Below are 20,421 nucleotides of genomic sequence, written 5' to 3' on the forward strand. Positions count from 1 at the left end.
AATCCTCTGGAAAATTCTCCAACTCCAGCTATTCTTAAAGGTAAACATCCCATTTATCCTGTTTTAATTGTGGATGTCTCATTCCTTGTTTTGATCAGCTTTCCATTAATGTACAGCTAAGCAGGATTTATTTTTCATAACCGTGTGGAGAACCACTGTAGATTCAAACTAGACAATCTTCCAACTTCTGTTCCATTACAAAATGAATATTGAGATCACACCTCACCTGGATTCCATGCAGTTTTTGTTTTTAACTCTGCTTACAGCACAGGCCTGAATAACTGTCATTGTTCTCTTTCTACCTCTCTCAGTGAGCTACAATCCACAAAATAAACATGCCAGCAAATGCCCAGAGAATTCCCCAATCTCCATATGATGCAGCCTGCAATGAACAAACTTCAAGCCAGCTTCTAGATTAATGATCGCTCATTTGCAGTCTGTTCTTTGGTCTATTATATGGGTTTTTCAGTCTTTCAGGGTCTATTGAATGTTTCTAAACTAACTTAGCTCCCCCTCCCTATGCAGAAACATCTCCCTGGAGTGCAATTACTGCAAGATTTGCAGACATTACATTGGTACTTTGTCCAAGTTTCTAGTCTCTGAGCCTTCCTGGATGCTCACAATATCCCTGCCTTGCCTCGTTGCACATTGCTACCTTGGCCAGAAACACCAAATTCATATCCTACTGTCTTAGCCTTTGATTGCAGCCAGCTTGGAAATGGTCAGTCAGCCCCTCTGAGTCAGAATTCTGCCCACATGAGGGATAAGGAGCTGAATGTCGAACAATCTACCACCCACCTTGAATTTTCAGACCTAATGAGGTCTGTTTTTCTCCTGGAATCAGAGAGAGGGGGTCACATATCTCGGGAGATGAAAATGGGTGGCAATGGTTGGGACGTGTCCCAAGTAAGTGATTTAGATGGCAGAGAGAGTACACAGGATTAGTTGGGAATTGGGATGGGTGACAGTGTATGAGGGTCAATGTTGCAGACATTCATGAGAGCAGTCGAGTGTAAGCCTTGGTGAGAGGCAGGCCCGGTAGCAGAGGTATTGTGAGGTACTCGAGAGAAGGTGAGGCACTGGTGTTGGTGGAGTGGACAACATCTTCCGAAAGTGCTTGGCATTCTTCCAGATGGTACTGAGCCAAGTGGCAACTTCGGACCAGGCTGGAATGGTGTGGCTTCTTGACCTTCCCTTCACTTCACAGGAGAAAGAGTATGGCCCAACTGTGCACTATCCACCAGGTGTTCTGGTCCCTGCCTTCACAGCAACCTGCATATCCCCTCGTGTCTGCCATGTCCAAAAGCAAATATCTGGAACTGTACAGGGCAGCTCTGGACTGACAGTGCTTGCACAATGGATTTTTAAAGACTGTGTGGGCATGAGGGATACCAGTGGTTTCTGGGATATCTGCTATGTGAAACACAAGTGATATGTCCAAAATCGAATGTGAGGGTCACTACAGGGGCAGTAGGTAGTTAATTATGTGATATTTGGTAAGATGCAGTAGGAAAGTCTTTTTTGGCCACATGGCAAAAAAAAACCTTCCAAAAACATTTGTAGCAACTTGGACTTGGGCAAACAAGCACAAGATTCAGCCCATGGTTTTTCTGCTCCATTTCTAAACCTTTTTAAAAAAGTGTGCCTTATATCTTATTACACCAGGAGAGTGCCCTTTTAATGTATGCTTACAAGTTAACAGATTTTTAAAAATGTGATGTTCTCAGCATATTCAGATAACAAATCTGGTTTTCCTTCTGACAGTTAAAACATATGAAGACATGACCCTGGAGGAGTTAGAGGAGAATGAGGATGAATTCAGTGAGGAAGATGAAAGAGCCATTGAAATGTATAGGTAAATGATTGGAAGTTTTTAACAAGGGTGTTAAATCTCATTTGATTACTGGGTTCCAGCAAACCCAAGAACATCAAGTTACCATTGAAAACCAAAATATGCCATGGTCCACCATATAACATAGCATAATTTATTATTATTTGAATTGACCACTCTCAATATGTGATCTGCTTTTTTTAAAAGTACTTCACAATGCCAAGCCTAATGGATAATGCACTTGTGAAGTCTAATTAAACAATTCTTCTTTGTCTAGGTTTGCAGAACACTTGGACATTCTTCAGTTAGTATGCTCTTTCCATTTACACTGAATTTTATATCTGTGTGTCAGGTTGCCTTTTTAAATTTTTAGAAATTCATTCATGGGAGGGCATCGCTGGCTGGACCAGCATTTATTACCCAGAGGGCAGTTAAGAGTCAACCACATTGCTGTGGGTCTGAAGTCACGTAAACTAGACAAGGTAAGGATGGCAATTTCCTTGCCTAAAAGACATTAGTAAACCAGAGAGGTTTTTCTGACAGTCAGCAGTGGGTTCATGGACATCATTAGATCCTTACTTTCAGATTTTTAAAGAAATTGAATTCAAATTCTACCATTTGCCATAGCAGAATTTTCACATATTCGTCTTTCTTTTATTTTAATATAGACCCCAATTTTGTTGTTAAAGTAACAGTGAGGAAAATGGCTCAGCAACTGAACCAGACTTGCCTTCTGTGTGTAGAAGAGCAGGTCAGAGGCAAGGAATCTGACAACCAGCAACTTTTCTCCTGACTTCCTGTCCACTGTCAATAAGGCACAAGTCAGGAACATGCTTTCCAATAGCCTGCATAAAACAACCTGTTAGATTGACACCACATCCAGGAGAAAGTGAGGACTGCAGATGCTGAAGATTAGAATCAAAGAGTGTGGTGCTGGAAAAGCACAGCCGGTCAGACAGCATCCGAGGAGCAGGAGAGTCGACATTTCGAGCATAAGCTCTTCATCAGGAATGAGGGTGGCCCAAGGACCCTGAGAGATAAATGGGAGGGGGGTGGGGCTTGGGGGATGGTAACTGGGAATGCAACAGGTAGATGGAGGTGAGGGCTAATGGTGATAAGTTGGAAAGGAGGGTGGAGCAGATACGTGGGAAAGATGGACAGGCAGGACTGTTCAAGAGGGCGGTGCCGAGTTGGAGAGTTGAATCTGGGATATGGGAGGGTAGGACTTCACTGACACTGACACTCAGTAGCAACAAGCGTACTATCAACAATCATAGGATCCCTACTGTGCAGAAGCAGGCCATTTGGCCTATCAAGTCCGCATCAACCCTCCAAGAAGCATCCCAACCTCCCAGCTTATCCCTGTAACTTTACATTTCCCATGGCTAATCCACTTAGCCTGAGTATCCATGGGCACTATGAGCAATTTAGCATGGTCAATCCACCTAAACTGCGCATCTTTGGAGGAAACCGGAGCCACCTGAAGGAAACCTGAGCAATGGGACAATGTGCACACTCCCCACAGCCAGTCACCTCGGTACCTGGCGCTGTGAGCCACCGTACCGTGCTGACAAGATGCAATGCAGAGGTTTACCAAAGATCTTTGGAAACTTTCAAATCCATGGACAAGGGATGCAGATACATGGGAACACACCTGCAAGTTTATCCCCACCCTGATTTGGAAATATATCCTCCATCCTTCAATATCTGAGGCTGAGGCACTTGGGGCTGTTCTCATTGGAGAAGAGAAGGTTTAGGGGAGATCTGATAGAAGTGTATAAGATGATTAGGGGTTTAGATAGGGTAGATACTAAGAACCTTTTACCGCTAATGGAGTCAGGTGTTACTAGGGGACATAGCTTTAAATTAAGGGGTGGTAGGTATAGGACAGATGTTAGGGGTAGATTCTTCACACAGCGGGTTGTGAGTTCATGGAATGCCCTGCCCGTATCAGTGGTGAACTCTCCTTCTTTATGGTCATTTAAGCGGGCATTGGATAGGCATTTGGAAGTTATTGGGCTAGTATAGGTTAGGTAGGATTCGGTCGGCGCAACATCGAGGGCCGAAGGGCCTGTACTGCGCTGTATCCTTCTATGTTCTATGTTCTATCTCTGGGCAAAATTCCTGGAATTTACTTTTTAGTGGGTGGACCACATGGGATTGTAATGGTTCAAGAAAACAGCTCTTCACCCACTTTTCATGGGCAACTAGAAATGTGTTTACTGCCCAATACCCATGTCCTCTGAAAGAATAATAAATAAACTTCAGGCAAGAGATAGTTGAATAGTTAAATGGCAGAGTCTAGAAGTTTCTGTGTAATTTCGCTTAATCAATTTATCTTCATGAAAATGGCATTTTGTTGCCTGTTTCACTACTGAAATGCATTGAGTATTGTGTAGTCATTGTTTACACAGTAAACATGATTAAGTTTGCCATAGGAAGTTAGCCTTGTCATTCAAGCATAAGTAACTGCACTCACGTGACATGGTGATTGACTGATTTTGAGTGTGCAGTCACATTCCTCCAAATGCTAGTTGTTGGAGATTTTAATGATATTGAATTTAATTTTTTTATCTTGTCTATTTCTCTTTTTATCATTCTTTCTCTTTGTGAATGAGATTTGACATTGAATTCACCAATACTTAATACTTTCTTCTCTATCCTTTTGCTCTTTGCTTCCCAAGTATCCAATCTGGTGGGTTAAGAAGATACATTGTTGGCTGCTTTGTTCACTTGGGTCCCAGATGCTCAGTTTCCTTCTCTGTGCCATCACCAATTCATGCTTTCTACTGCTTGTCACCAAAAATGTTTTGAAGAAAATCTAAGTGTGGAAGGACAAATCTAACTGACTGCAGATGCTCTCCAATAATCCATTGCAGCAAATTCTATCTATTATACTATCTGTATTTGACATATGGGGCATTGATGTCTTTATGCTGGTGTACTTTTTACTTGGTCATGCTTTTGAAATTCAAACTTACAGGGTCTTTATTGTCATGTTAACATTATTTCAGGCAGGATTTGATTCAATGAAGGTGATAGAGGTCTTCCCTCTGGCTGGAAAACCAGTAGGAACCCTCTGAAGTCTCTCTTGGAAAGGATCACTAAATTAAAAATGGCACTCAGGCAGTTTCTGAGCAGCAGCAGGTCTCCTCTGGGTTTGAGGATCCTGAGGGCAGGAGTGGCACCTGAGGAGAGCTTCTGGCCAGGCAGAGACTGACTGCTGTGATGAAGGCACTGCTGCCACGACTGTAGTGATGGCTGCCATTACTGCACCCTCTCAAGGCTCAGCATCATTGCTGGATCCCAGGACATATGGCCAGATGGAGGCTGCTGGGTGGGAACTATGGAAGGGAGTTTGGAGGCAACGGAAGAGGTGGACCTCAGCAGGAGGTTCCTTATTCACACACCTAGTGCCTTTGAATGAAGGAACACCCCTCTGGGAGCCCACAAACAAGCTATGGGTTTGCTTATCATGCGCTTGGCCCACCCCACACCTATTACTGAGTTAATACCAACAGTAGTGGAATGAAGTAAAGTGAGGATCGGTTGTCCACTTGGTAGGGTCTTGAATAGTGCTACTAGAGCAGGCAGAGTATTCGCGGACTTTCCCACCATGAATTCTAATGGGGTGGAGGGGTGGAAACAATGCAGACCATGCCAGAGGAGATGGCAATGAATTCCAGCTGTTTTTTCTTATTAAGACATGTATTGAATAGCTCTGGCTATTGAACATTTTTCTTATGAAAAATGTATTGAATAGCTCTGGCATTAAACATTAGCGATCTTTAAATGGTGATCCTATCCACAGTGTGCTCAATATGATTTACATGCTGCAACTCAAACACAACTTGGTACAGTAGCCAAGTGCTGAATAACAGCTGACAAAATATGGTCATATAACATGCAAGTCCATAAATCAGCTCGATGGAATTTAAAGGATTAGCTGCTATTTAAAGTGGTAATAGAAAATAATCATTTACTTAATTGTATTCAGACAGCAGCGACTAGCCGAATGGAAGGCAACCCAGATGAAGAAGGTCTTTGGGGAAGTTTTGGAGATCTCTGGGCCAGAATATGTGCAGGAGGTGACTAAAGCTGGCAAGGGTGTGTGGGTAATACTGCATCTTTACAAACAGGGGTAAGTGTAAAAACCATCTGTAAGACACAATTTGAATCTCAAACATTCATCGTACTTAATGCTATCACAAACTTCATTTTATTGTTATGCTGTCTTTGTGTAATCAAATAAGCATACTGAGGCATTAAAGCAGATTTTCCCTTTACTCCTCAGGTATAATTTTCATGGAAGAAATGTTATCATAATCTGTAAGAAAATTTGCAATAAGAATTTCACCATGCTAATGTGAGACATGGCTGATAGGGCTATTGTATTGGAGGGGTAGCTATTTGAAATCTCTTCTCCCAATATTTCAGTGTAATACAGTTTGATGCCATCTGAAATTTAGTAGATTTAAGTTTTTTTTTTAAATGTTACTGTGTCCTAAATAAATATGTGAGATTTTAACTCCCATCCTTGATTCTTTAATAAGGATTTTGAGCATGAGTTAATATTTACTTCATATTGTTTTACAATTACTTGTCTATATGTTCTTGCTTCAGGATACCTCTTTGTGCCTTGGTCAATCAACATCTAAGTGAACTAGCAAGGATGTTCCCAGAAACTAAATTTATTAAAGCAATATCCACAACCTGTATACCCAACTACCCTGACAGGAACCTGCCAACAATATTTGTTTATCGTGATGGAGACATCAAGGCACAGTATGTTGGACCCTTGGTGTTTGGAGGCATGAATTTAACAAAAGATGGTAAGTGATTAATTAAATTGATTTCTGCAGATTGAAGTTGCCTGTGTTCATGCTTTAACATCTTTTTATTTGCATTACTTTAAATAAAAGCAGCTTTTCTTTCCAAGACATTTATTTGAAAAGTAATCATGTTTAAATAGCTGATTTATGGACTTACATATTGTATGACAATATTTTGTCAGCTATTATTCAGCACCTGACTACTGAACCCAGGTTATGTTTGAATTGCAACATCTAAATCATATTGAGCACGCTCTGGGTAGGATCACCACTTAAGAATAAACATTTGCAGGAAATCAAAGAAGGGAGGTTTCTTAACTGAGGTGTTTTCACCTTGCCAATTGCTGTCTAAAAGTGACCAAGTGGCCTCTATACTGTACTGCAGCTGCACAGTCCAAGGAAGTTGTATTTCCCAATGAATTTTTTTAATCTGAAAGGACAATCCCATAAAATCTGAAATCCTGGGGCAAGTGTCTCCTTAAAGGAATTATGCAGCAGTTATGATATCCCTGCCAAATGAATTTATCTGTTGCGAGCAAAAGCTTATAGCTACTCTGGAAATATCACAAGAAACATCAGGTTCAACAATGACAGAAGCTGCTTGCAATACTTTACAGGTCTGGCAGCATCTGTGGATAGAGAAACACAGTCGATATTCCAGATTAGTTGTATAAATGGGGATGATACATTTCCATTGAGTTTTCATTCCTTTCCCTACTCCAATACCAAATTCACACAAAATGTACTGCAGAAGACAATCTTTCTCCCCGTTTTGTCTTTTTATGTGAGATTCTCAACATAAACCCATATTACATTTCATCCATCACTGTTATCCTCTGGTATATTTTCATTTTCTCATTTACTGGCTATATTCCCTGATTCAAAAGTTATCCTGTTCTCCAATTTTTATTCATGGCAAATTTGCCCTGAACCTCTGAACCTTTATTGTTATATAAAGTCAATTTTTTTTACAAAAGCCTATCTTTGATCCCAGGGCTAATCAACGAGCACTTTCCATTCTCAGCAGTTCTTCCGCTACGTTTCTGATGACCTGCAGCTGTTTTTTATAAGTTCACTCACGGTATGTTGCTTCACTGGCTGAGTCAGCATTAATTGTCCATCCCTCACTGGAGCTGATGGTAAACTGCCATCTTGAACTTCTGCAATCCATTTTGTGAATAGAGCCACGTTGCTGTTGGGGGAGAGAATTCTAGGATTTTGACTCAGCAGTAGTGAAAGAATAGTGTAATATTTCCAAGTCAGGATGGTGAGTGGTTTGGAGGTAAACTTGCATGTCATAATGTTTCCATGTATTTCTTGCCCTTGTCCTTCGAGATGGTGATGGCATTTGTGGTGGGTATGTGATGTTTGTGGGTATGGTGCCAATCAAGTGGGGTTATTTGTCCCAGATGGTGCCAAGCTTCTTGTGTGTTGTTGAAGCTGCACTCGACCAGGCAAATGGGCAGTATTCCATTAGGCTCCTGACTTACGCAATGTAAATGCTGAAAAGGATTTTCAGAATCAGGGATTGAGTTATGCGATGCAAGATTTCTTAACTTCTGATCACCCATTGCATGCACAGTATTTCTATGGTTAATCTAGTTCAGGTTTTGGTCAAAATAACCCTAAGATGTTGATAGTTAGAGATTTAGTGATAATACCACTGATTGTCAAGGGGTGATGGTTATTGAAGGTGTTCTTGTTTGACACATTTGTGGTACAAGTGTTACTTGCTTCTTCTCAGCGTAAGCTTGGATATTGTCTTGCTACATCTGCCCTTGAACTGCTTCAGTATCTGAGAAGTCGTGATGGAGCTGAACATTGGTGAACATCCTCATATTTGACCTTATGATGGAGGGAAGGTCATTGACGAAGCAGCTGAAGATGGTTGGGCCGAGATCACGACCCTGAGGAGCTCTTACAGCGATACCCTGGAGCTGAGACGATTGATCTCCAACAATTATGATCATCTTCCTACATGCCAGACATGTTTGCACCTAATGAGGGCAGGAGTTGAGTGGACCCAAACTGGGCATCACTGAGCAGGTTGTTGCTGAGCAGGTGCTGCTTGGTAGCACTGTTAATGATACTTTCCATCACTTCACCGTTGATCGAGAGAAGACTGATTGGGCAACAATTGACTAGCTTGAATTTGTCTTTTTTTTTGTGTATCAGGACATACCTGGGCAAATTTTCACATTATCGGGTAGATGTCAGTCTGAATATCTTTACTCTGGTCACAGCTGATTCTCGTGCTCCGATCTTCAGTACTTTTGAAATGTTGTCTGGGTCCAAAATCTTTAGCCATTTCACTTTGATATCAAAAAGGTGCTGAATATTGAAAAGACTGGAATTTGTGATGCTGAAGACCTCAAGTCATGCATGTGTTAATGGAAGCAAAGTGTAGATTATTGCATAGGGCTATCACTATCAGGAAATTTATAACTTCTCCATTCACTGAATGTGGACTTGCAACTTTGAATGAAATTGACTTGTTTTCATCATGTGAGATTTATTCATCTACTTGTTTACTAGTGAGATTGACTATGTAATTAGTGACTAAATTACAGGCTGGGGAAATTCCACGCTGTCACTAATGGAGCAGAGAGTTATTAGTGTAGCTACATTAAGTTGTTTGGGATGCACAGAATGACATGATGTAGTTCATAAATTAGGATTTGACCTGCAAGCGAATTAAGCTATAATTTTTAACTGGTCCCTATTGCAAAGCTCAACATTTATTGCCATGCCTGATACATTATAGCTACTTCACAATACTGAACATTAAAGTACAAATGCAAACATTGAACCATTTTCCACTTGGTTGTACATTTTGGGAGCTTTTATTCAACACTTAGTCCGGCGTTCCTAAAAACCAGTATTTGTGTATTGTGTTACAGGTACAATACAGTGCTGAACTGTTGCAGATTTTTTATCATTGTCCCAGTGGACAGATTGGAGTCTTGAACCTGGTTTTCCCATACTTAAGAGTCAGAACTTTTGTGGAAAATTAATCAGTTTTTTTTTAACTCATTTAACAGATTGCAGGGAATTCAAATACATTACTTTTTATTTGCTCTCATGGGTCTTGCAGGCCAGCGGCTGCTGTGTTACTAAAATAAGAACATTATCAGGAAGATTGTGCATATTATCTAGTATTGAATTATGTACAGCAGTGCAGACAATTAGGGAGCAGCCATTTGGCCCCGTGACCTGCTCAGCTATTTAGTAAAATCATGGCCAATCTGAGTCCACATCAGATCCATTTTCCTTCTGCTCCTGATAACCTTTCAGTCCTTGCTTCCCTGAAAAATAAATCTATTTACCTCTGCCTTAAAATTATTTCACTTCTGCATTGACCACCTTTTCAGGAAGAGAGCTTCAAAGACATTTGGTGTACTGAAAGAAAAATATTTGCCTTATCTCTTTTTTTTTCAATGCACAACCCCTGGTTTTCAAATATTCTTTTTTTTTAATCCTCCCAAAAGAGAAAACATCCTCTTCACATCCAACTTGTCATGACCCATCAGCATCTTCTGTTTCTATCAAGTCACCTCTTGCTCTTCTAAACACCAGGTGATACAGGCCTAGCCTGTCCAACATTTCTTGTAAAAAAATAACACCACTTGAAATAATTAATTGGGTAACTCAGACTTACGGTGAAATTTCTATTTGCTTACTAATTTAAATGTAAAATATCCTATTGTACTGGTTAAACAGCAGCATGAAAATTATCCCAATGGCTGGACAAATATTTATATCTTTTCTACACCTCTAAAGCAATCAATTGATATTCATCTCATTATATTTGACAGGTTTTGCTCTGCATAAATTGACTACAATGTTTACCTACCTTGCAGTAGTCACTGTGATTCTAAAATATTCAATTCACCTAGTAGCATTTTGCATTGTATGAAAAGGTGTTATATAAATGTAAGTTTAATTCACTCTTTCAAAAAATGTCAAATGTGAGGTGTTGCATATTGTTAAGGCAAACCAGGGCAGGACTTATACAGTAAATGGTAAGGTGCTGAGGGGTGTTTCCGAACAAAGAGACCTAGAGTTTCAGGTGCATAGTTCCTTGAAAGTGGAGTTTCAGGTAGATTGGGTGGTGAAGAAGGCGTATGGCACTCTTGCTTTTGTTGGTCAGAACATTGAGTATAGGAGTTGAGATGTCATGTTACTGCTGCGCAGGAGTTTGGTTAGGCCATTTTTAGAATACTGCATACAATTCTGATTTCCTTTCTACAAGAAGGATGTTGTTAAACTTGAGAGGGTGCAGTAAAGATTTACAAGGATGTTGCCAAGACTGGAGGGTTTGAGTTATAAGGAGAAGCTGAATAGGCTGGGCTTTTTTCCCTGGAGCATTGAAGGCCGAGAGGCTGATCTTTGTAGAGGTTTATAAAATCAGGGCCTATATGGATAGGCTGAATACCCAAGATCTTTTTCTTAAGGTGGGGGAGTCCAAAACTAGAGGGCATAGGTTTAAGGTGAGAGGAGAAAGATTTAAAAAGGAACTGAGGGGCAAGTTTTTCATAAGAGGAAGGTGTGTGTAAGGAATGAGCAACCAGAGGAAGTGGTGGAGACTGGTCCTATTACAACACTTTAAAAGGTGTCTGGATGGGTACATGAAAAGGAAATGTTTAGAGGGATATGGGCCAAATGCTGAAAAATGGAACTATGTCAGTTTCGGATTCTGGTCAGCACCAGTGAATTAAACCAATGGGTCCGTTTCTGTGCTGTGTACAATGCTGATTCTATAAATATCCAACATGTGATGAGCATGACTGCCTCCTGAATGTCTTTTTGATTTGTTCCCTTTGTGATGCTTGTGTTATGCCTCACTGGGGTAGTGTGCTGGAAATCAAGCCTAGTTCAGTACTTTTAGAACATAGAAGATTACAGTGCAGGACAGACCCTTCAGCCCTTGATATTGCGCTGACCTGTGGAACCAATCTGAAGCCCATCTATCCTACACTATTCCATTTTCATCCATATGTTTATCCAATGACCATTTAAATGCCCTTAAAGTTGGTGAGTTTACTACTGTTGCAGGCAGTGCATTCCACGCTTCTACCACTCTCTGAGTAAAGAAACTATCTCTGACATCTATCCTATATCTATCACCCCTCAATTTAAAGCAATGTCCCCTTTTGCTAGTAATCACCATCCGAGGAAAGACTCTCACTGTCCACCCTATCTAATCCTCTGATTATCTTATGTTTCAATTTAAGTCCCCTCTCAACCTTCTTCTCTCTAATGAAAACAGCCTCAAGCCCCTCAGCCTTTCATCATAAGACCTTCCCTCTATACCAGGCAACATCCAGGTAAATCTCCTTTGAATGCTTTCCAAAGCTTCCACATCCTCCTCATAATAGTAACCAGAACAGTACATAAAACTGCAAGTGCAACTACACCAGAGTTTTGTACAGCTGCAGCTTGACCTCTTGGCTCCAAAACTCAATCCCTTGACCAATAAAAGCTAACACACCTTATGCTGCCTTAACAACCCTATCAAACTTGGTGGCAAATTTCAGTGATTTATGCACATGGACACCAAGATCTCTCTGCTCATCTACACTACCAAGAATCTTACCGTTTAAAAATCACACAACACCAGGTTATAGTCCAACCGGTTTAATTGGAAGCACACTAGCTTTTGGAGCGTCCTTGATGAAGGAGCGTCGCTCCGAAAGCTAGCGTGCTTCCAATTAAACCTGTTGGACTATAACCTGGTGCTGTGTGATTTTTAACTGTGTACACCCCAGTCCAACACCGGCATCTCCAAATCAAGAATCTTACCAATAGCCCAGTACTCTGCATTCCTGTTGCTCCTTCCAAAGTGAATCACCTCACACTTTTCTGCATTAAACTCCATTTGCCACCTCTCAGCTCATCTTTGCAGCTTATCTATGTCCCTCTGTAACCTGTAACATCCTTCATCACTATCCACAACTCCACCTACCTTAGTGTCATCCGCAAATTTATTAACCCATCCTTCTACGCCTTCATACAGGTCATTATAAAAATGACAAACAGCAGTGCCCCAAAACAGATCATTGCTGTACACCACTAGCAACTGAATTCCAGGATGAACATTTCCCATCAACCACCACCCTCTGTCTTCTCTTAGCTAGCCCACTTCTGATCCAAACCACCAAATCGCCCTCAATCCCATGCCTCCATATTTTGTGCAATAGCCTATCATGGGGAATCTTGTCAAACGCCTTGCTGAAATCCATGTACGCCACATCAACCACTTTACCCTCATCTACCTTTTTGGTCACCATCTCAAAGAACTCAGTGACGTTTGTGAGGCACGACCTACCCTTCACAAAACCGTATTGACTATTCCTAATCAACTTATTTCGCTTTAGATGATTATAAATTCTATCTTCTGTAATCTTTTCCAACACTTAACCCACAACTGAAGTAAGGCTCACTGGTATATAATTACCAGGGTTGTCTCTAATCCCCTTCTTGAACAAGGAGACAATATTTGCTATTCTCCAGTCTTCTGCTACCATTCCTGTAGACAGTGCCAACATAAAGATCAAAGCCAAAGGCTCTACAATCTCCTCCCTGGCTTCCCAGAGAATCCTAAGATAAATCCCATCTGGCCCAGCGGATTTAATTATTTTCACTCTTTCCAGAATTGCTAACACCTCCTCCTTGTCAACCTCAATCCCATCTAGTTTGGTAGCCTGTATCTCCGTATTCTTCTCGACAACATTGACTTTTTCCAGTGTGAATACTGATGAAAACTATTCATTTAGCGCTTCCCCTATCTCCTCGGACTCTTCGCACAACTTCCCACTACTATTCTTGATTGACTAGAGAAAGATGAGGGCCATTCTTTTATTCTAAATATACCCGTAGAAAAGTTTAGGGTTTTCCTTGATCCTACCTGCCAATGACTTCTCATGCCCCCTTCTGCCTCTTCTTCGCTCTCTCTTCAGATCCATCCTGGCTAACTTTTAGTTCAAATGCCCTAACTGAGCCTTCATGTCTCACCCTAACATAAGCCTTCTTTCTCTTAACAAGAGATTCAACACCTTTAGTAAACCATGGCTCCCTCATTGAACCACTTCCGCCCTGCCTGACAGCAAGGACACACGGTAGCTGTTCCTTGAATAAGCTCCACATTTCAATTGTGCCCATTCCCTGTAGTTTCCTTCCCCATCCTATGCTTCCTAAATCTTCCCTAATTGCCTTTTCCCCAGCAATAGCTCTTGCCTGCATTATATGCCTTTCCCTTTCCATCGCTAAAATAAACATAACTGAGTTGTGGTCACTATCACCAAAGTGCTCACCTACCTCCAAATCAAACAACTGGCTAGGTTCATTAGGTTTCTGATCTAGACAGTTTGGGAGAGTGGTCCAGCAAATGGCTGATGGAATTCAACGTGAGCAAATGTGGGGTGTTGCACTTTGGCAAAAAGAATAAAAGCATAGACTACTTTCTAAATGGTGATAAAATTCGTAAAGCCAAAGTACAAAGGAATCTGGGAGTGCTAGTCGAGGATTCTCTAAAGGTAAACATGCAGGTTGAGTCCGTGATTAAGAAAGCGAATGCAATGTTGTCACTTATCTCAAGAGGGTTGGAATATAAAAGCACCGTTGTGCTACTGAGACTTTATAAAGCTCTGGCTAGGCCCCATTTGGAGTACTGTGTCCAGTTTTGGTCCCCACACCTCAGGAAGGACATGCACTGGAGCGTATCCAGCGGAGATTCACACGAATGATCCCTGGAATGGTTGGTCTAACATATGAGGAACGGCTGAGGATCCTGGGATTGTATCCATTGGAGTTTAGAAGATTAAGGGGAGACTTAATAGAAACTTACAAGATAATACATGGCTTGGAAAGGGTGTACGCTAGGAAATTTTTTCCGTTAGGCGTGGACACAGCCTTAAAATTAGAGGGGGTCAATTCAGAACAGAAATGCGGAGACATTTCTTCTGCCAGTGAGTGGTGGGCCTGTTGAATTCATTGCCGCAGAGTGCAGTGGAGGCCGGGACGCTAAATGTCTTCAAGGCAGAGATTGATAGATTCTTGATGTCACGAGGAATTAAGGGATACGGGGAGAATGCGGGTAAGTGGAGTTGAAATGTCCATCAGCCATGATTGAATGGTGGAGTGGACTTGATGGGCCGAATGGCCTTACTTCCACTCCTATGTCTTATGGTGTTAGGGTCTTATTACCCAGTACCAAATCTAATGTGACCTCACCCCTTGTTGGCTTGTCCAAATTGTGTCAGGAAACCATCCTGCACACATTGGACAAAAACTGACCCATTTAAAGTACTTGAACTATAGTATTTCCACTCAATATTTGGAAAGTTAAAGCCCCCATAACAACAATCCTGTTACTCTTGCTCTTATCCAGAATTATCTTTGCTATCCTTTCCTCCATATCTCTGGAGGTATTCGGAGGCCTATAGTAAAGTTCCAACAGGGCGAACCTCTCCTTCCCTGTTTGAGGGTAAAGTGGTTGATATGCTGTATATGGATTTTAGTAAGGTGTTTGGTAAGATTCCCCACAGTAGGCTATTGCACAAAATGTGGAGGCATAGGATTAAGGGTGATTTAGTGGTTTGGATCAGAAGTGAGCTAGCTAAAAGAAGACAGGTTGGTGGTTTATGGGAAATGTTCATCCTGGAGTTCAGTTGCTAGTGGTGTACAGAAAGGATCTGTTTTGGGGCCACTGCTGTTTGTCATTTTTATAATGACCTGTATGAGGGCGTAGAAGGATGGGTTAGTAAATTTGCAGATGACAAAGATCAGAGGAGTTATGGGTAATGCTGAAAGATGTTGCAGGCTACAGAGGGAAATAGATAAGCTGGAAAGATGGGCTGAGAGATGGCAAATGGAGTTTAATGCAGAAAAGTGTGAGATGATTCACTTTGGAAGGAGTTTCTAACCTCTTCATTCCCAGATTCTGTTGTCAAACTGATTTTTATGTACTGATCTTTTTCACTGGCCAGCATGTTGCTTCAGTCGCCTTTCTCTCAGGAAACTTTCACTGGTTGGTAAGAGAGACAAGGTGGCCAGTTCACTCATTAAAAAGCCTCTGACTTATCAGTTAAAAGTCAAGGCTTGAAAGATAAGTGGATGTTTCTCGTGTGTGTGTGTGTCTCTCTCTCTCTCTCTCTCTCTCTCTCTCTTGCTCTCCCTCTCTCCCTCTTTCCACCTCTTCCCCCACCCCCCACCGTGTGTCTCTCTCTCTCTCACTCACATTTGCAATTCAAACTTCAATTACTGCTTATTTAAACAGGTGTCTACGATGCTTGTTGGGTAATTTGCTTTTTTAAAATTGCAACTGATCCCTTTAACTACTGCCAATATATGTTTACTAATTGTGCACATTTTAAATGTGTATTATGACTTATATGTATAATGTGAATCATTTATGACAATCTATACAATTCTTTTCACAAAAGTGCAGGGTGAACTAAATTGGGGGGAAAAAACAGTGTAAAGATAAAAACAAACTGATTTTGTTGTGCATCAAATGAGTTGATGCTGGGAAAGACCGAATTTGCTGCACTGGGAGGGAATGATCCGTGGGCAGGCTACTAAACATAGTCAAGCAAGGATTTAGATTGGGAGGCAGTATTACAGACACAGTTAAGAATTTAACTTAAATTGTACTGCAGTCTCTCAGTATTGGATTTTTTTCTCAAAAATAAATGTCTCCCTTTTCCCAAAGATTTTATAACACTATTGTTGGTTAAAATCAGCTATTTTCTTTAAGAACCATCCATAAACATAATGTTATTAGTACCTTTTAGGTGATGACTCAAATTAATGTCAAAATGATTTCAGCAATTTAGATAATTAACTGCTACTAATATGTTCTTCATTCACAAATAGTCAATTAGCTGTTTGATTAAAATAAGCATCAGATCACATAACATCTTCTGCTTCACAGATTTTGTGTGGTAACCTTTGAAAAATATGGGTCATCAGATCCATTGAGGCTTTTAATCATAGTGTATACAATATGGAGCAGATCCAAATTATTTGAATATACACTCACATATTGTGATTTAGTATTTATGCCCACCAGTTAATAACTGAATGGCGATAAGTTCCATTTGCAGGAATGGAGGGAGGAGGATACTATTTTTTAAAAATCTTTTTGAATTAAATAATATTGTAATATTCCTCATATTGTCTTATTTTCTCCTTGCTTTATTTTCAATGAAGAACTGGAATGGAAACTGTCAGATTCTGGTGCAATCAAAACTGAGCTAGAGGAAAATCCACGAAGAAAGATTGAAGATAAGTTGATGTCATCTATCAGGACAAGTGCACCCTTAAAGAACAACAGTGATTCTGAAGAAGATTAATAATTTAAATATAACGGGGTAAAGTTTCCATTCTGAGTGCATTGGATAATTTCAGTGCAAATTACTTTCAGGTTGAAAAGACCCTCTTTGAGTCTTCAGTCACTGTGTTTGCGTATCATTGAACACACAATGTGTATTTAATGAGGTAAAATTTAAAAACATTTAATGTAATTCAAAATAATTACTCAATATTTGTGGTAACTCAGTAAAACTTATGAAAATTACATCTGAGAATAGATTTGTCATTTTTAAAAAAAACACTTCAAAACAGTGTCAATCCACTCTGTGTGTGTGACCTGATATTCTTTTTAGTTCTGATCATTACCTTAAAAAGTAGTGAGTTCCTTCTTCTTTTTCAACAAAAATCAAAACATACCAATAAGTGCCCTTGTGCTTCAAAAACTCCAGTTTCATTTTGAACCCTCCAGTCGACAAAAAAAATCACCATAATCATAAACTCAATGATTAACTCATTCTGAGTCAATGTCATGGACTGGACCTACTTCTAGTGTAATATTTTTACATTTAGTGCAAAATATTTGTACTTAAAATTCTTCCCATATGCAAGTGTGAGGAATTGCCTTTAGAAGTAGAAGTGCATTCGAATGGAAGCTCTAGAGAGTGGTTGTGACATTAACAGAAAAAAAAGTAAGAATTCAAATTCTTACATTTGTAATCATTCAACTTTGTTTTCATATTCACTCTTCGAAAGAGCCTCAATTTTTTTAAAAAATGCAGCTGTCTACTGCATTGACATCCTATTTAATTTATAACTCTTTTGTGAACGCAGTAAAATCTTGAATAAAATCTTGGCATTCTTAAATAAAGTTCTTCAGTCCAGTTGACATCCGAATATAGCAAAACTGTGGGATGATATTATGATGCTAATTTTAACAATAATGGCTATATCTGATATAATGCACTATGACCTAATATTCCATTTCTTCCATCCTCAAAAATAAAATCTTGGAACAATCCAAAATCATCCATACAAATGGTGTTTCCAATCTGTTGTTTAAATCTTACAGACTTCAGACTAATGCCTGATATACACCTTTGGGGTAAATGAGAGGATGATGAACTCGAGCAATCACTGCTGATTCTAAGCAAGTGACTCATATTTTGTGGAAGGCCTATTTTGTGGAAAATGGATAACTATAATACTGCTACGTACCTTCCCTTCCCCCACCCACTTCATCAATTGTTAGGATCGATTGCTAGTGCTTATTGTTGGGTTCATATTTTGATATTGCCTATTTGGCCAAATACTGGAAAGTTCCTTTGAAACTTAGCATGAAATCAGTCGTGCAGGGAAAGTACTGTAGAAGTACTGGAAATGTAACAGGAAAAGCTACAGCATTATACTGGAACAAGATTAGGTTCACCATGATCTGATTGTGGTCAAATATGTTAAAATTAACTGGTTTTTTTTTCTCTGTGAACCTAGAACCAACTGGAGTGCTGCCAATATCTGTGGAATGATCAGCTTCTGTTGAATCCCATCCATACAGGTTATGTAGGAAAGTTGGTGCTGTGCAGAGGGAAGGTTTGCTCATGTTTGACTAAACGAGTGAGCTTTGTTAGTCTTGCTCTTGCATCTGAGAGGAAAGAAAAATGGCTGTTCATGGCAGGAATTTGTGCCTTTTTATATAGCTGTAACATGGATTTGGATAGATTACCCAGGAAAAGTTTAATCAAGTACAAAACCAACTTATAGACTTCTTTATGGATTAATTCTCCATGAAATTAAGCATATTTCACTCCCTATCAAATGTAAGCTATTAATACCCATTGCTAATTTGTTAAATAGATTACTGGTAGAAAAATCTTTGGCTTAGACACCTAGCTATTTTACATGAAGTGTAAGTACAAGGAATTTGACTTGGCAAGGAATGGGAACATACTTTAACTTAACAATAAATCTGAGCTTGATGTTCTAATGTGCACAATTATTTATATGTCCTTTACCAACAAAAGCAAAAAAAGAAATTTTTGAAACTTTTCTGAATGGGGCATATATGGTAGTATGAAACCCACAGTAAGATTGCCTTCAGTCTTTAAGTATAACACTTGATGACTAGGAAATTTCCAGTTTCCTCACTGAACACTTTTGAATAAAGATTCTCAGTTTGCAAACATCATTGAAACAAATTCAAACTCTGCTGGAATAGTATTACTCAGATTTTGGAAGGATCTTCTTTACTGCACAATAAATGTTTTTAATACTGTTCTTCCTTGTCATGTCTTCTATTTTCTCTCAACCTCACCTTCCTGACTTATTTCACCTTCACTTTTTCTTACTTATGTTGAAAATAGCTCATTTTAAATTTGTAGCTTTGGTTATTTTAAAAAAAATTTTTTTTAAAGAAATGATCGTCTTTGGTACTGACTCCTTATGGCAATGGCACCTTTATACCGACATAAGTTTTAATACAAGATCCATTGCATATTAACTGGTATCCCAGGGTTTCATCCCTGAAATGTCTTAATGTTACAAACAAGGTAAATTTTTAATATTTTGTTTTTCAGATGCCATCCAAAAGAATGACCAATTAATGGTTTAATTTGGCTGTGTGTGGAGTTAATGCCATTGTTTTCCAGTAATGATGTAAGAGCACTGACATGTGATGTAATAGTACCAGGAAGTAATCTCCAATGAAAATGTTATATTCCACACATCCAAGTAAAATCAATGTATAAAAACCTAGGAGTGCTCTGTGTTGTAATTTAATTCAGAGGATAGATGTCAATTGCATAAAGGCTGCTGATTGTAAGAGAGAGAACTCAATTTTGTCTTACCACAGCCATTGCATTTTTGTGCATTGTGGAAAAGTTCCTCTAAATTATGTATACTCGTTTGCTGTTTTCTATACATGTTCCTACAAAATCATGTCTGCAGGATATGATATATTCTGTTCATGTGTTGTAAAGGTATTCTCAGAATTAAATTGTTTTAGGTGTAAACCTCACTGCTGGCTTTGCATTTTCATTTCAAAATTAAATAGAGATGTTTGTACCAATTTTTACATAACTGAAGTGAAACAAGGTATCAGCATGGAATTTCTAATCCCGGCTGAGTCTTTGTAGATTATTGCTGAGCAGAAAATGACTCATCCTGACGTACTGCCATTAATTTTAAAGGCAGCAATTTGGAGTGACTTTGGTAAATACCTGGGAGCAAGCTGCCAGTTTTTATAAAGGAAAAATGAATTACTTTTGTGTTTATCATTAAAGTAGTTCATTCCTGTCAGTTTTACATAGGAGTTTGGTTACCATGTAATTGTTGAGTCAGCTATGTCCTGGAGGAACCAATCTATTCAATTCAAATACAAGATTCTTTGAAGTTTGTTATTCGGAACTTTTGAAGTTTAAAATATATTTAATTGGTTATGTCCCAATCATT

General features: G+C 39.5%; 1 protein-coding gene across 2 annotated transcripts in view; it reads left to right on the forward strand.

Annotated features, from left to right (window-relative positions):
- pdcl3 (phosducin-like 3) overlaps nucleotides 1-19,950 on the forward strand; it is a 46,005-nt gene extending 26,055 nt beyond the window's left edge. The window contains exons 3-7 of one of the 2 annotated variants that reach the window (XM_060826008.1): nucleotides 1,765-1,855; nucleotides 5,829-5,972; nucleotides 6,455-6,663; nucleotides 16,876-17,036; nucleotides 19,548-19,944. In XM_060826008.1, coding sequence (XP_060681991.1) covers nucleotides 1,765-1,855; nucleotides 5,829-5,972; nucleotides 6,455-6,663; nucleotides 16,876-17,018 — 587 coding nt within the window. In that variant the 3' untranslated portion in view covers nucleotides 17,019-17,036; nucleotides 19,548-19,944. Of the gene's footprint in view, nucleotides 1-1,764; nucleotides 1,856-5,828; nucleotides 5,973-6,454; nucleotides 6,664-16,875 lie in introns of both variants that reach the window. The other variant, XM_060826007.1, reaches the window with a different exon arrangement.
- Nucleotides 19,951-20,421: the final 471 nt, after the last annotated feature.

The sequence above is a fragment of the Hemiscyllium ocellatum genome, chromosome 6 (assembly GCF_020745735.1).
Source record: "Hemiscyllium ocellatum isolate sHemOce1 chromosome 6, sHemOce1.pat.X.cur, whole genome shotgun sequence".
NCBI classification, from domain to species: domain Eukaryota; kingdom Metazoa; phylum Chordata; class Chondrichthyes; order Orectolobiformes; family Hemiscylliidae; genus Hemiscyllium; species Hemiscyllium ocellatum.